Source organism: Anomaloglossus baeobatrachus, chromosome 1 (genome assembly GCF_048569485.1).
Source record: "Anomaloglossus baeobatrachus isolate aAnoBae1 chromosome 1, aAnoBae1.hap1, whole genome shotgun sequence".
NCBI classification, from domain to species: Eukaryota; Metazoa; Chordata; class Amphibia; order Anura; family Aromobatidae; genus Anomaloglossus; species Anomaloglossus baeobatrachus.
Genome location: NC_134353.1, coordinates 941,572,319 through 941,585,982, shown reverse-complemented (window position 1 = coordinate 941,585,982; position 13,664 = coordinate 941,572,319). Strand labels below are relative to the sequence as shown.

At 46.7% G+C, this 13,664-nt stretch overlaps 1 protein-coding gene across 1 annotated transcript in view; it reads right to left on the bottom strand.

Moving 5' to 3' along the window:
* WDR70 (WD repeat domain 70) overlaps nucleotides 1–13,664 on the bottom strand; it is a 367,195-nt gene that overhangs the window by 342,385 nt on the left and 11,146 nt on the right. The window contains exon 5 of the mRNA XM_075330392.1: nucleotides 13,423–13,438. Coding sequence (XP_075186507.1) covers nucleotides 13,423–13,438 — 16 coding nt within the window. The remainder of the gene's footprint in view (nucleotides 1–13,422; nucleotides 13,439–13,664) is intronic.

Sequence of the window (13,664 nt, the reverse complement as noted above, 5' to 3'; positions counted from 1 at the left end):
AGAGAGAAAGAGAGAGAGAAAGAGAGAGAGAAAAAGAGAGAGAAAGAGAGAGAGAACTGTACAGACTGAGTGCCCACAGCCTAGAGGTGGAAAACAGGGCGGCACCGACAGACATACAAGCCGCAGGAGAACAGACTGTGCCAGCACTGCCAGCAGGGGGCTCTGGAGGACGAGACGCATTTCCTACTGCACTGTGACAAATACTCAGCAGTGAGGGCCTCCCACTTCCAGAAATTTACCACTCATACCCCGGGCTTTCCATCCATGGACGAGGACATGAAACTCCGCTTCCTACTGGGGGAAGAGGAATCAATGGTGGAGATCGCCAGCCCAATATGTCACCACATGTCATAAGCTGAGGGGAACCTAAGACCTCTAAATGGACTGTCAGAGCCCAAATTGTGCCCCCCAACTCCCCATAACCCTGATCCCCTCCAACCACACTTACTGTATCTTTCCTGCTTTGGCAACACTAATTGTATTTTGGTCCTGCCAATAAAGCATATTTGAATTTGAATTTGAAAGAGAAAGAAAGAGAGAGAGAGAAAGAGAGAGAGAAAGAGAGAGAGAAAGAGAGAGAGAAAGAGAGAGAGAAAGAGAGAGAGAAAGAGAGAGAGAAAGAGAGAGAGAAAGAGAGAGAGAAAGAGAGAGAGAAAGAGAGAGAGAAAGAGAGAGAGAAAGAGAGAGAGAAGAGAGAAAGAGAGAGAAAGAGAGAGAGAAAGAGAGAGAAAGAGAGAGAAAGAGAGAGAAAGAGAGAGAAAGAGAAAGAGAGAGACAGAGAGAAAGAGAGAGAGAAAGAGAGAAAGAGAGAGAGAAAGAGAGAGAGAAAGAGAGAGAGAAAGAGAGAGAAAGAGAGAGAAAGAGAGAGAAAGAGAAAGAGAGAGACAGAGAGAAAGAGAGAGAGAAAGAGAGAAAGAGAGAGAGAAAGAGAGAGAGAAAGAGAGAGAGAAAGAGAGAGAAAGAGAGAGAAAGAGAAAGAGAGAGACAGAGAGAAAGAGAGACAGAGAGAAAGAGAAGAGAGAGAAAGAGAAAGAAAGAGAAAGAGAAAGAGAGAGAAAGAGAGACAGAGAGAAAGAGAGAAAGAGAAAGAGAGAGAGAAAAAAAAAAAGACAGAGACTTTTCTGACCAGCAATGAATTTACACCCCATCTGAGCATGTTCGGTTGCAAAAATATGGAATCCCTCGACGGATACTGCGCCCTTAGGCTTCCATTACACCAAATGAAGGACGCCGTTGGATCTGTCACTGTCCGTTTTTTCGACGTCGTCTCCGTCCGACGGACACATATTTTTCAATGGATCCGTTGTACGACGTATGTATCGTGAGGCCATGCGTCGCTAATACAAGTCAATGACAAAAAAAACGGATCCAGCGCTGGATCCGTTTTTTTTTCACAATTCGATGGATTGCGAATGATGGCAAAAAACGGATGTGTGAAAGGGGCCTTGGCATCGTTCCTACCGTTTTAGTGTTTCATGCTTCTACAAGGGTCTAACAGGCATCCATCAATATCTGATCTAAGGACCTAAACAAGGCCCAAAGGGCTCAGGCAACCCATTAATGCCCCAAAATGACATTGTGGAGGACGCCAATGAGGTGACAAGGAGCCTTCACTTCTGTAAAGGTAAAACCCCTTAGATGCTACAGCCGCAGCATCTAAAGGGTTAAACGCTCCATACAGCTTCTGGTATTGAGTTACCCGAGCTTACCTAGCTAATGTTTTGTCCCCGGTCAGGCCGGTATCCTCATGTGTAGTCCCTATCTTGTAACTTCGTTCCTCACCGGTCCCGGATTGAGAGCTGGGCTTTTCTTCCTTCTCTTATGGCTGACTCCACCGGTGCTAGTCCATGCTAGGTTACTATGTGACCTAGAGACCACCGCTGATGACTTACAAGGCCCTTTGTGCACTAGAAAATGGAATGTTCTTAAGAAAATTCCGCACCCTCTGAAAAATTACCGCACCTGCGGTAAAAAAAAAACAACCAAAAATCGCATGCGGTATTGCCATGGTATGTCCCTGCGTTATTTTGATAGCACAGGGAGATACTCACCTGTCCCTGCTCCTGCTGTCCGTGGTACTGAAGTCTCCCGCGATGCTGTGTCCTGTGCAGCTGTCTCCAGCGCACTGCTACAAACGGGTCGGCTGTGCAGTGCATAACTGCATATGCATGAGCCGGCCTGGAAGCAGGAGACCAGCCTCGCTGGAGAAGGTGAGTATAAGATCAGTGGTGACTTCAGTCAGCTGATGTGCAGTGACGGCCGAGTCCTCCACCTGTCACAATAAAGCACATGAGTGAAGTCACCGCTGATCCAACGCAGCTCACTTCACTATGGCGCTCGCTGTGTCATGGGACCTCGTGTGGATTACTTCGAACCTGGAGGGCTGTTATTGATGGGCTTAATAAAGTGGTGAAAGAGGGGGCTTTTTTATCTTTTATTTCAAATAAAGAATTTTTGGGTTGTTTGCATTTATTTATTTTCACTTACAGCTTAGTGATGGGGGGGGGGGGGTCTCAGACGCTTACCATGACTAATCTAGGACTTGGTGGCAGCTAAGGGCTGGTACCATTAACTCCTTAGTACCCCAATTGCCACCGCACCAGAGCAATTCTGGATGAAACGGGGAAAGTCCCGTGATTGTCGCATCTAATGGATGCGGCAATTCCGGGCGGCTGCTGGCTGATATTTTTAGGCTGGGGGGGGCTCTCCATAACGTGTGGCTCCCCCTCCTGAGAATACCAGCCCCCAGCTGTGTGACTTTATCCTGGCTGGTTATCAAAATTGGGGGGACCGCACGCCGTTTTTTTTAATCATTTATTTTGAGGTACGCTATAGGCCCACCCACCGGCGTGTGTGATTGGTTGCAGTTAGACAGCTGTCATTCAGCGCGGGGGCGGGTCTGACTGCAACCAATCACAGCCACCGGTGAGCAGGGAAGACGTGAATATGTTATGAGACTAATGAGCTGGCTCTGGAAGATAAAAGAGCTGCTGCGGGAGCAGTGCGACAGCCGCCCGGTGATCGGTGAGTATGTAGCGCTTGCTCCTACCCCTTTGCGCCAGATTGTGTTCCCCATAAACTTTATATGGGGAGCAGCATCTGGCCAGATACCGGGGATCAATCCTCCGCCGAACCAGAGTTAGTGGGTGATTGATCTGCCAGCCCTCGAAACCGCAGGGACCTGCGGAAAAGAAGTGACATGCACATTCTTTTCTGCAGTGGAAATTCCGCAGCAAAACCTGTCGGTGAAAAAAACCGCATACTGCGCACAGCGTTATTTTTTTACCATAGGTTTTGCTGGGGAAGGACTGCAGCAAAGTTAAGAACATTTTCTACAGCAAAACTGCGGTAAAAAAACGCAGTGTGTACACAGGGCCTAAGACAGGCTCAGGTGGCCACTCACTGCCTGAGAATTCAGGTAGTCACCACGTACTTCGCTCATGGTCATCCACACTTTCCACTTTCTTCTGCTCCAGCCAGATGTCTGATTATCTGTTCAGAAGCTCCAGATACTACTATTAGCTCAGTCATGCTGATCCCGATACTGTTCAGATCTTCAACTCTTCTGTGTTAAGTTATCCAATAACCAACTCCTCTCCGCTATACCTGGCGCCGCTTCTCAGCTCTGCTGCTCCTGTGTGCATCCGCATTCCCGCAACTATGCAGGTTCATTTCCAACATAGCCGTGCTCTCCAGACCGCTGCATCATCGCCTCTAGTCCGTGCTGTTAATCCTCACCTACAACTAAGGAGATGCACCTAACCAGGTGAGCACACAAAAAAAAAAAAAAAAAAAAGTCTTTGCGCCTGCACTGCTCCTCGAGCAATCTGTGCCTGCAGTGATTTCTTCCATGTCACAAGACTTTAGATTTACGCTCGGACACATCTGCCTTTCCTTTGCTCATCCTAGGAAGCAACTAAGTCAGTGATTACCAATCTTTTGAGCTCTGTGTGTCAAAACTAGTAAAAAAAAAAAAAAAAAAAAATCACAAGCATAACTTGGGTGGTGTGCCACTTCTAGAAAAATCAATAATTTTGTGATATTTGTAGCTCTATTAACAAAAAATTATAACTGTAATATATGTACTGCATTTATTAAGAAAGAAAAAACAAACAGTTCTTTACCTTACTTGCTTAGTGACTATTTTGTGGCCGAATTTCATTGGCTAAACCTTCAATTGAAGGTTGGTATTTCATACACTTCATGCCCAAGCAAGCCTTCCCTCCCCAGCAGTCATTATCTTCTTTCCCCCTTCCTTGCCCTCAGCAGTCATTATCTCCTCTTCTCCTCCCCCCAGCAGTCATTATCTTCTTTCCCCCTTCCTTGCCCTCAGCAGTCATTATCTCCTCTTCTCCTCCCCCCAGCAGTCATTATTTCCTCTTCCGCTCTCCCAACAGTAATTCTCTCCTCTCCACCTCCCTTCCCTCAGCAGTCATCATCTCCTCCTCTCCCCCCCAGCAGTCATTATATCCTTCTCTCAGCAGTCATTATATCCTTCTCTCAGCAGTCATTATCTCATCCTCTCCCCCCAGCAGTCATTATCTCATCCTCTCCCCCCAGCAGTCATTATCTCATCCTCTCCCCCCAGCAGTCATTATCTCATCCTCTCCCCCCAGCAGTCATTATCTCATCCTCTCCCCCCAGCAGTCATTATCTCATCCTCTCCCCCCAGCAGTCATTATCTCATCCTCTCCCCCAGCAGTCATTATCTCATCCTCTCCCCCCAGCAGTCATTATCTCATCCTCTCCCCCCAGCAGTCATTATCTCATCCTCTCCCCCCAGCAGTCATTATCTCATCCTCTCCCCCCAGCAGTCATTATCTCATCCTCTCCCCCCAGCAGTCATTATCTCATCCTCTCCCCCCAGCAGTCATTATCTCATCCTCTCCCCCCAGCAGTCATTATCTCATCCTCTCCCCCCAGCAGTCATTATCTCATCCTCTCCCCCCAGCAGTCATTATCTCATCCTCTCCCCCCAGCAGTCATTATCTCATCCTCTCCCCCCAGCAGTCATTATCTCATCCTCTCTCCCAGCAGTCATTATCTCATCCTCTCCCCCCAGCAGTCATTATCTCATCCTCTCCCCCCAGCAGTCATTATCTCATCCTCTCCCCCCAGCAGTCATTATCTCATCCTCTCCCCCCAGCAGTCATTATCTCATCCTCTCCCCCCAACAGTCATTATCTCATCCTCTCCCCCCAGCAGTCATTATCTCATCCTCTCCCCCCAGCAGTCATTATCTCATCCTCTCCCCCAGCAGTCATTATCTCATCCTCTCCCCCCAGCAGTCATTATCTCATCCTCTCCCCCCAGCAGTCATTATCTCATCCTCTCCCCCCAGCAGTCATTATCTCATCCTCTCCCCCCAGCAGTCATTATCTCATCCTCTCCCCCCAGCAGTCATTATCTCATCCTCTCCCCCCAGCAGTCATTATCTCATCCTCTCCCCCCAGCAGTCATTATCTCATCCTCTCCCCCCAGCAGTCATTATCTCATCCTCTCCCCCCAGCAGTCATTATCTCATCCTCTCCCCCCAGCAGTCATTATCTCATCCTCTCCCCCCAGCAGTCATTATCTCATCCTCTCCCCCCAGCAGTCATTATCTCATCCTCTCCCCCCAGCAGTCATTATCTCATCCTCTCCCCCCAGCAGTCATTATCTCATCCTCTCCCCCCAGCAGTCATTATCTCATCCTCTCCCCCCAGCAGTCATTATCTCATCCTCTCCCCCCAGCAGTCATTATCTCATCCTCTCCCCCCAGCAGTCATTATCTCATCCTCTCCCCCCAGCAGTCATTATCTCATCCTCTCCCCCCAGCAGTCATTATCTCATCCTCTCCCCCCAGCAGTCATTATCTCATCCTCTCCCCCCAGCAGTCATTATCTCATCCTCTCCCCCCAGCAGTCATTATCTCATCCTCTCCCCCCAGCAGTCATTATCTCATCCTCTCCCCCCAGCAGTCATTATCTCATCCTCTCCCCCCAGCAGTCATTATCTCATCCTCTCCCCCCAGCAGTCATTATCTCATCCTCTCCCCCCAGCAGTCATTATCTCATCCTCTCCCCCCAGCAGTCATTATCTCATCCTCTCCCCCCAGCAGTCATTATCTCATCCTCTCCCCCCAGCAGTCATTATCTCATCCTCTCCCCCCAGCAGTCATTATCTCATCCTCTCCCCCCAGCAGTCATTATCTCATCCTCTCCCCCCAGCAGTCATTATCTCATCCTCTCCCCCCAGCAGTCATTATCTCATCCTCTCCCCCCAGCAGTCATTATCTCATCCTCTCCCCCCAGCAGTCATTATCTCATCCTCTCCCCCCAGCAGTCATTATCTCATCCTCTCCCCCCAGCAGTCATTATCTCATCCTCTCCCCCCAGCAGTCATTATCTCATCCTCTCCCCCCAGCAGTCATTATCTCATCCTCTCCCCCCAGCAGTCATTATCTCATCCTCTCCCCCCCAGCAGTCATTATCTCATCCTCTCCCCCCAGCAGTCATTATCTCATCCTCTCCCCCCAGCAGTCATTATCTCATCCTCTCCCCCCAGCAGTCATTATCTCATCCTCTCCCCCCAGCAGTCATTATCTCATCCTCTCCCCCCAGCAGTCATTATCTCATCCTCTCCCCCCAGCAGTCATTATCTCATCCTCTCCCCCCAGCAGTCATTATCTCATCCTCTCCCCCCAGCAGTCATTATCTCATCCTCTCCCCCCAGCAGTCATTATCTCATCCTCTCCCCCCAGCAGTCATTATCTCATCCTCTCCCCCAGCAGTCATTATCTCATCCTCTCCCCCCAGCAGTCATTATCTCATCCTCTCCCCCCAGCAGTCATTATCTCATCCTCTCCCCCCAGCAGTCATTATCTCATCCTCTCCCCCCAGCAGTCATTATCTCATCCTCTCCCCCCAGCAGTCATTATCTCATCCTCTCCCCCCAGCAGTCATTATCTCATCCTCTCCCCCCAGCAGTCATTATCTCATCCTCTCCCCCCAGCAGTCATTATCTCATCCTCTCCCCCCAGCAGTCATTATCTCATCCTCTCCCCCCAGCAGTCATTATCTCATCCTCTCCCCCCAGCAGTCATTATCTCATCCTCTCCCCCCAGCAGTCATTATCTCATCCTCTCCCCCCAGCAGTCATTATCTCATCCTCTCCCCCCAGCAGTCATTATCTCATCCTCTCCCCCCAGCAGTCATTATCTCATCCTCTCCCCCCAGCAGTCATTATCTCATCCTCTCCCCCCAGCAGTCATTATCTCATCCTCTCCCCCCAGCAGTCATTATCTCATCCTCTCCCCCCAGCAGTCATTATCTCATCCTCTCCCCCCAGCAGTCATTATCTCATCCTCTCCCCCCAGCAGTCATTATCTCATCCTCTCCCCCCAGCAGTCATTATCTCATCCTCTCCCCCCAGCAGTCATTATCTCATCCTCTCCCCCCAGCAGTCATTATCTCATCCTCTCCCCCCAGCAGTCATTATCTCATCCTCTCCCCCCAGCAGTCATTATCTCATCCTCTCCCCCCAGCAGTCATTATCTCATCCTCTCCCCCCAGCAGTCATTATCTCATCCTCTCCCCCCAGCAGTCATTATCTCATCCTCTCCCCCCAGCAGTCATTATCTCATCCTCTCCCCCCAGCAGTCATTATCTCATCCTCTCCCCCCAGCAGTCATTATCTCATCCTCTCCCCCCAGCAGTCATTATCTCATCCTCTCCCCCCAGCAGTCATTATCTCATCCTCTCCCCCCAGCAGTCATTATCTCATCCTCTCCCCCCAGCAGTCATTATCTCATCCTCTCCCCCCAGCAGTCATTATCTCATCCTCTCCCCCCAGCAGTCATTATCTCATCCTCTCCCCCCAGCAGTCATTATCTCATCCTCTCCCCCCAGCAGTCATTATCTCATCCTCTCCCCCCAGCAGTCATTATCTCATCCTCTCCCCCCAGCAGTCATTATCTCATCCTCTCCCCCCAGCAGTCATTATCTCATCCTCTCCCCCCAGCAGTCATTATCTCATCCTCTCCCCCCAGCAGTCATTATCTCATCCTCTCCCCCCAGCAGTCATTATCTCCTCTCCCCCCAGCAGTCATTATCTCCTCTCCCCCCAGCAGTCATTATCTCCTCTCCCCCCAGCAGTCATTATCTCCTCTCCCCCCAGCAGTCATTATCTCCTCTCCCCCCAGCAGTCATTATCTCCTCTCCCCCAGCAGTCATTATCTCCTCTCCCCCCAGCAGTCATTATCTCCTCTCCCCCAGCAGTCATTATCTCCTCTCCCCCCAGCAGTCATTATCACCTCTCCCACTCCCTCTCCACAGCAGTCATTATCTCTATATAATTACGGATGCAGCAGTACCAAATCTATAAACCTTTTGGAAATGGTTTCATGAGAGGAAGGCAGCCTTCAGTAGGCCCCCAGCTGATACAGTGACCCACTGGCAGTTTGAGATCAATTGGCGCCCCTAAATAGAAAACCTCTAAATTCTGCTGTAAGACAAATGACAGCTGCATCAGAATGGTTATGCAGCAGCGATCGGAGCTAACTCCATTCGCTGCCGATAGCGCCACCTGCCATGTTTGGAGCGGGCTTATCTCTTGGTCTTAGCTCTTAGTCCCATACAGCTGCACCCAATGTAGGATGTACATTTACGTCCTATGGATGGATGGGGTTCAAGGCGATGGACACTGATGACATGGAAATAGATATTTTTCCTTTGTAGTTATCTTTGCTAAGGCGGAGTTTACATGTGCAGTAATCATCCATTAGAACTGATTTAGAAGCAATCCACTGGCAAAAAAAAGTTGTCCAGAAACAACTTTATCTGTTTATATCAAGAGTGCCATTTCTTTATTGGGGGACACCAGAAACCATGGATGTATGCTGCTGCCACCAAGTGACTGATACTAGGCAATAATAAAAAGGTAGCCCCTCCTGAGCAGGGAACACGCACTCACCGACACAAAGCTGGTCCGTTTTAGCTTAGTGTCAGTAGGAGGCAGACACAGGTCGGCTCTCAGACCCCTTTCCACCAAAATTTGTTGTGCGTTATTAATCTTTTCCCTTTGACTTTCAGGTAGAGCTTGTGATTTGGGCAACAAATGTGTAATTGCTCCCCCTGCTTTCCCACCTTAGAGAGACAACAGTGGGGTCTGATCCACATCGTCCCCTCTCGGGTCTGTCCGGGCAGGACCCTACCCACCTAACACATTGTGAGGAAAGAGTTAACTTTAGTTGGATAGAAATTCACAAAAATCCTCGCTGCCTGCAAGAGAGCACAACCAGACTTATTTACGCTTCCGATGCTGAGAAAGAATCAAGGACTGAGAATGTTATGTCTTCCCAAGGACAGAGATAAGACTTTGATGGGAAAGAAATTTCATGCTTCTTGCTGAGAAAATAAAGTCTATTTTCCTTGTTTTCATGAGAAATAAAATCACGCTTAGGACGAATCGAAACTAATGAATATGCATATGACATAGTTACGCCCAAATTAGCTTGATAAACCCTGTATGTGTAAAAATAAACCAGTTGTTCAGAGCGCACATCTCTTGCTTATGTACAGATACTGGTCTCTTGTCTGTATCTCATTAAGGCTGAGAGGAGCCGGAGGGGGGGGGGTACCGGGACCCCCTCCGCATTTGGTCATCGCTAGCAACAGTTGTGACCTATTGGTCGACCTAACAACATCAAGAGGCGGCTACATGGACACTCCTCGCCATCCATTCCCCGCCCGATCTTCCACCATAGTGAGACGGTGGCGGGGAAAAAATGTGCAGTCTCAGTAGCGGCTGCAGCGTACACCTATGGTTTCCAGTTTCCCTGAAACATTGGCAAGTACCTCACCAAACGTCCTGCTAGGTCGATTGTATAATACTTATGCTAATTCTAATAGGGGGAGGGGATAACTCTGCATACCCTCCAGATATTATCTGATGCTCAGCTGCTGACACTCAAAAAGCAGCTAATTGTATAAACTTTACTTTCTTGGATTTCAAAACCTAAACATCTGAGCTGATCAGTACAGGTATGTACAGAATCAGCCTGATAGTGCCAGTATAGCACTGAATGTATAGAATCAGCCTGATAGTGCCAGTATAGCACTGTATGTATAGAATCAGCCTGATAGTGCCAGTATAGCACTGTATGTATAGAATCAGCCTGATAGTGCCAGTATAGCACTGTATGTATAGAATCAGCCTGGTAGTGCCAGTATAGCACTGAATATATAGAATCAGCCTGATAGTGCCAGTATAGCACTGAATGTATAGAATCAGCCTGATAGTGCCAGTATAGCACTGTATGTATAGAATCAGCCTGATAGTGCCAGTATAGCACTGAATGTATAGAATCAGCCTGGTAGTGCCAGTATAGCACTGAATGTATAGAATCAGCCTGATAGTGCCAGTATAGCACTGTATGTATAGAATCAGCCTGATAGTGCCAGTATAGCACTGTATGTATAGAATCAGCCTGATAGTGCCAGTATAGCACTGTATGTATAGAATCAGCCTGGTAGTGCCAGTATAGCACTGAATATATAGAATCAGCCTGATAGTGCCAGTATAGCACTGAATGTATAGAATCAGCCTGATAGTGCCAGTATAGCACTGTATGTATAGAATCAGCCTGATAGTGCCAGTATAGCACTGAATGTATAGAATCAGCCTGGTAGTGCCAGTATAGCACTGAATGTATAGAATCAGCCTGATAGTGCCAGTATAGCACTGAATGTATAGAATCAGTCTGATAGTGCCAGTATAGCACTGAATGTATAGAATCAGCCTGATAGTGCCAGTATAGCACTGAATGTATAGAATCAGCCTGATAGTGCCAGTATAGCACTGAATGTATAGAATCAGCCTGATAGTGCCAGTATAGCACTGTATGTATAGAATCAGCCTGATAGTGACAGTATAGCACTATATATATAGAATCAGCCTGATAGTGCCAGTATAGCACTGAATGTATAGAATCAGCCTGATAGTGCCAGTATAGCACTGTATGTATAGAATCAGCCTGATAGTGACAGTATAGCACTATATATATAGAATCAGCCTGATAGTGCCAGTATAGCACTGAATGTATAGAATCAGCCTGATAGTGCCAGTATAGCCCTGTATGTATAGAATCAGCCTGATAGTGCCAGTATAGCCCTGTATGTATAGAATCAGCCTGATAGTGCCAGTATAGCACTGTATGTATAGAATCAGCCTGATAGTGCCAGTATAGCACTGTATGTATAGAATCAGCTGTATTTGGCATAAGAAAAAAAAATAAAAAAAAAAAATACATAAATATTGGTAATGCAGCTGATGTGATTTATTTGGACTTTGCAAAGGCATTTGATACTGTACCACATAATAGCCTTATACTAAAGCTCCAGAAGCAAGGACTAGGGGATACAATATGCAACTGGGTAAGGAATTGGCTAAAAGATAGGAAACAAAGAGTAGTCATAAATGGTATATTCTCTAAATGGGCTATAGTCAGCAGTGGGGGGCCGCAGGGATCTGTGCTTGGACCGATTCTTTTTAATCTCTTTATTAATGACCTTGTGGATGGGATTGATAGTACAGTGTCAGTCTTTGCCGATGACACCAAACTATGTAGGATATTAAAAACTGACCTGGACAGTACAATATTACAAAAAGATCTGGATAAGATGTCAGAATGGGCAGATACTTGGCAAATGAGATTTAATGTTGATAAATGTAAAGTAATGCACCTAGGACGGAGTAATCCTATAACTGCGTATACATTAAATGGAAGTAAACTCGGGACTACAGAACAGGAGAAGGACTTGGGTATTCTCATTACAATAAGCTGAGCAGCAGCGCTCAATGTCAGGCAGCAGCTGCTAAAGCAAACAAGATTCTAGGGTGTATAAAAAGAGAGATTAGATCCCGTGATCCCAACGTATTGTTACCCCTCTATAAATCACTTGTAAGGCCACATCTGGAATACGGGATCCAGTTTTGGGCTCCACATTTTAAAAAGGACATTCAGAAGTTAGAGTCAGTTCAAAAGGCGGCAACTAGACTATTACAAGGAATGGAGGCCGCCCGTATGAGGAGGAATGGAGGCCGCCCCGTATGAGGAGGAATGGAGGCCGCCCGTATGAGGAGGAATGGAGGCCGCCCGTATGAGGAGGAATGGAGGCCGCCCGTATGATGACAGGTTGGAAAAGTTAGATATGTTTAGCTTAGAAAAAAGACGTCTCAGAGGTGATCTCATTAATATGTATAAATACATGTGTGGTCAATATAAAGGACTGGCGCATGACTTATTTCTTCCAAAGACAGTACTAAGGACCAGGGGGCACTCACTGTGAGTGGAAGAAAAGCGATTCCAACAGCTAAATAGGAAAGGGTTCTTTACAGTTAGAGCGGTCAGACTGTGGAATGCCGACCACAAGAGGTAGTAATGGCAGACACTATAACAGCTTTTATATCAGGGCTGGATGATTTCCTCACTACACACAACATTGTTGGTTATAAGTGACTTAGTGACTAAATGTAGAACTGGTGGAGGAAGGTTGAACTAGATGGACCTAGTTACTTAGGTTGAAAAAAGACCTATGTAACTATGTAATAAAAAAAAAATTGCAACATGCTACGATTTGACCACAAAATTGGAACAGTGCAAGAAAAAAAAAAAAAAAAAAAAAAAAAGAAAAGAAAAACAAATGCCATACAGACCGTCAATATTGACTCTAATTTTTACCGATACATTACAATATTGTAATATTGGAAAGTGTAAATGGTCCTGTAAATGATTAATAGCTGCTGAGTAACAAAAAAGCCCCCCAAAAAACGGATTGCATATGGACAAGTGAAAAAAAAAAAATCATCCTACCTTTCTGAATAAGAATGGGACGGATTTTTTTTATAAGCTCAATTAAAAACTCTGCAGTGTAAAGAGAGCCGGCTGTCATAGAGAGAAGGCAGAGATGGTTTATTACCACTTCTGCCTTCCTGATCACTGTATACAAAGTGCTGATTGACAGGCGCCCCCCTTGCATGTATATAGGTAGAGACTTGTCAGTCACTTGCAGCAGCGCTGGGAAGAGCAGGCCGGAGAAGTTTCAATCTTCAAGTATACAGTGCCATCATCAGTCATTTAGGACAACATTGGATCATTCAGAGATCCTCAATCAACTTCTGGAGTGAGTTTGCTGCACTGAAAGCAAAGGGGGTGAATAATATTTTCAGTTTTTACAAAAATTTAAATTAAGCGGTAAATTTCGTTCCACTTCACAATTGTGTCCACTTGTTGTTGATTTTTCACCATAAAATTTACATTTTTTATCTTTATGTTTGAAGCCTGAAAAGTGGAAAAAGGTTGAAAAATTCAAGGGGGGCGAATACTTTCGCAAGGCACTGTATTTTCTCTAAAAAGATGGAGCGTTACAGAGAATAATTTACCTGGCTGCGTTTTGTGCTGAAAGCAATTTGAGCATTACAAAAAACGAAAATGTGCCTAACCAGAAAGCGGGAAAACTGTCCCGGTCTTCAACTACTGTGAGAAAATACAAGCTATTTGGTGTTGTATAGAAACCATCTTGTCTTATAACTGAATGATGTCAGAGGGCTCAGATAACACTGATGGGCGGGGAAGTCTCACATTTCTATACACACCCCTGCGGCTCTTATTGGTGCATGGTCAT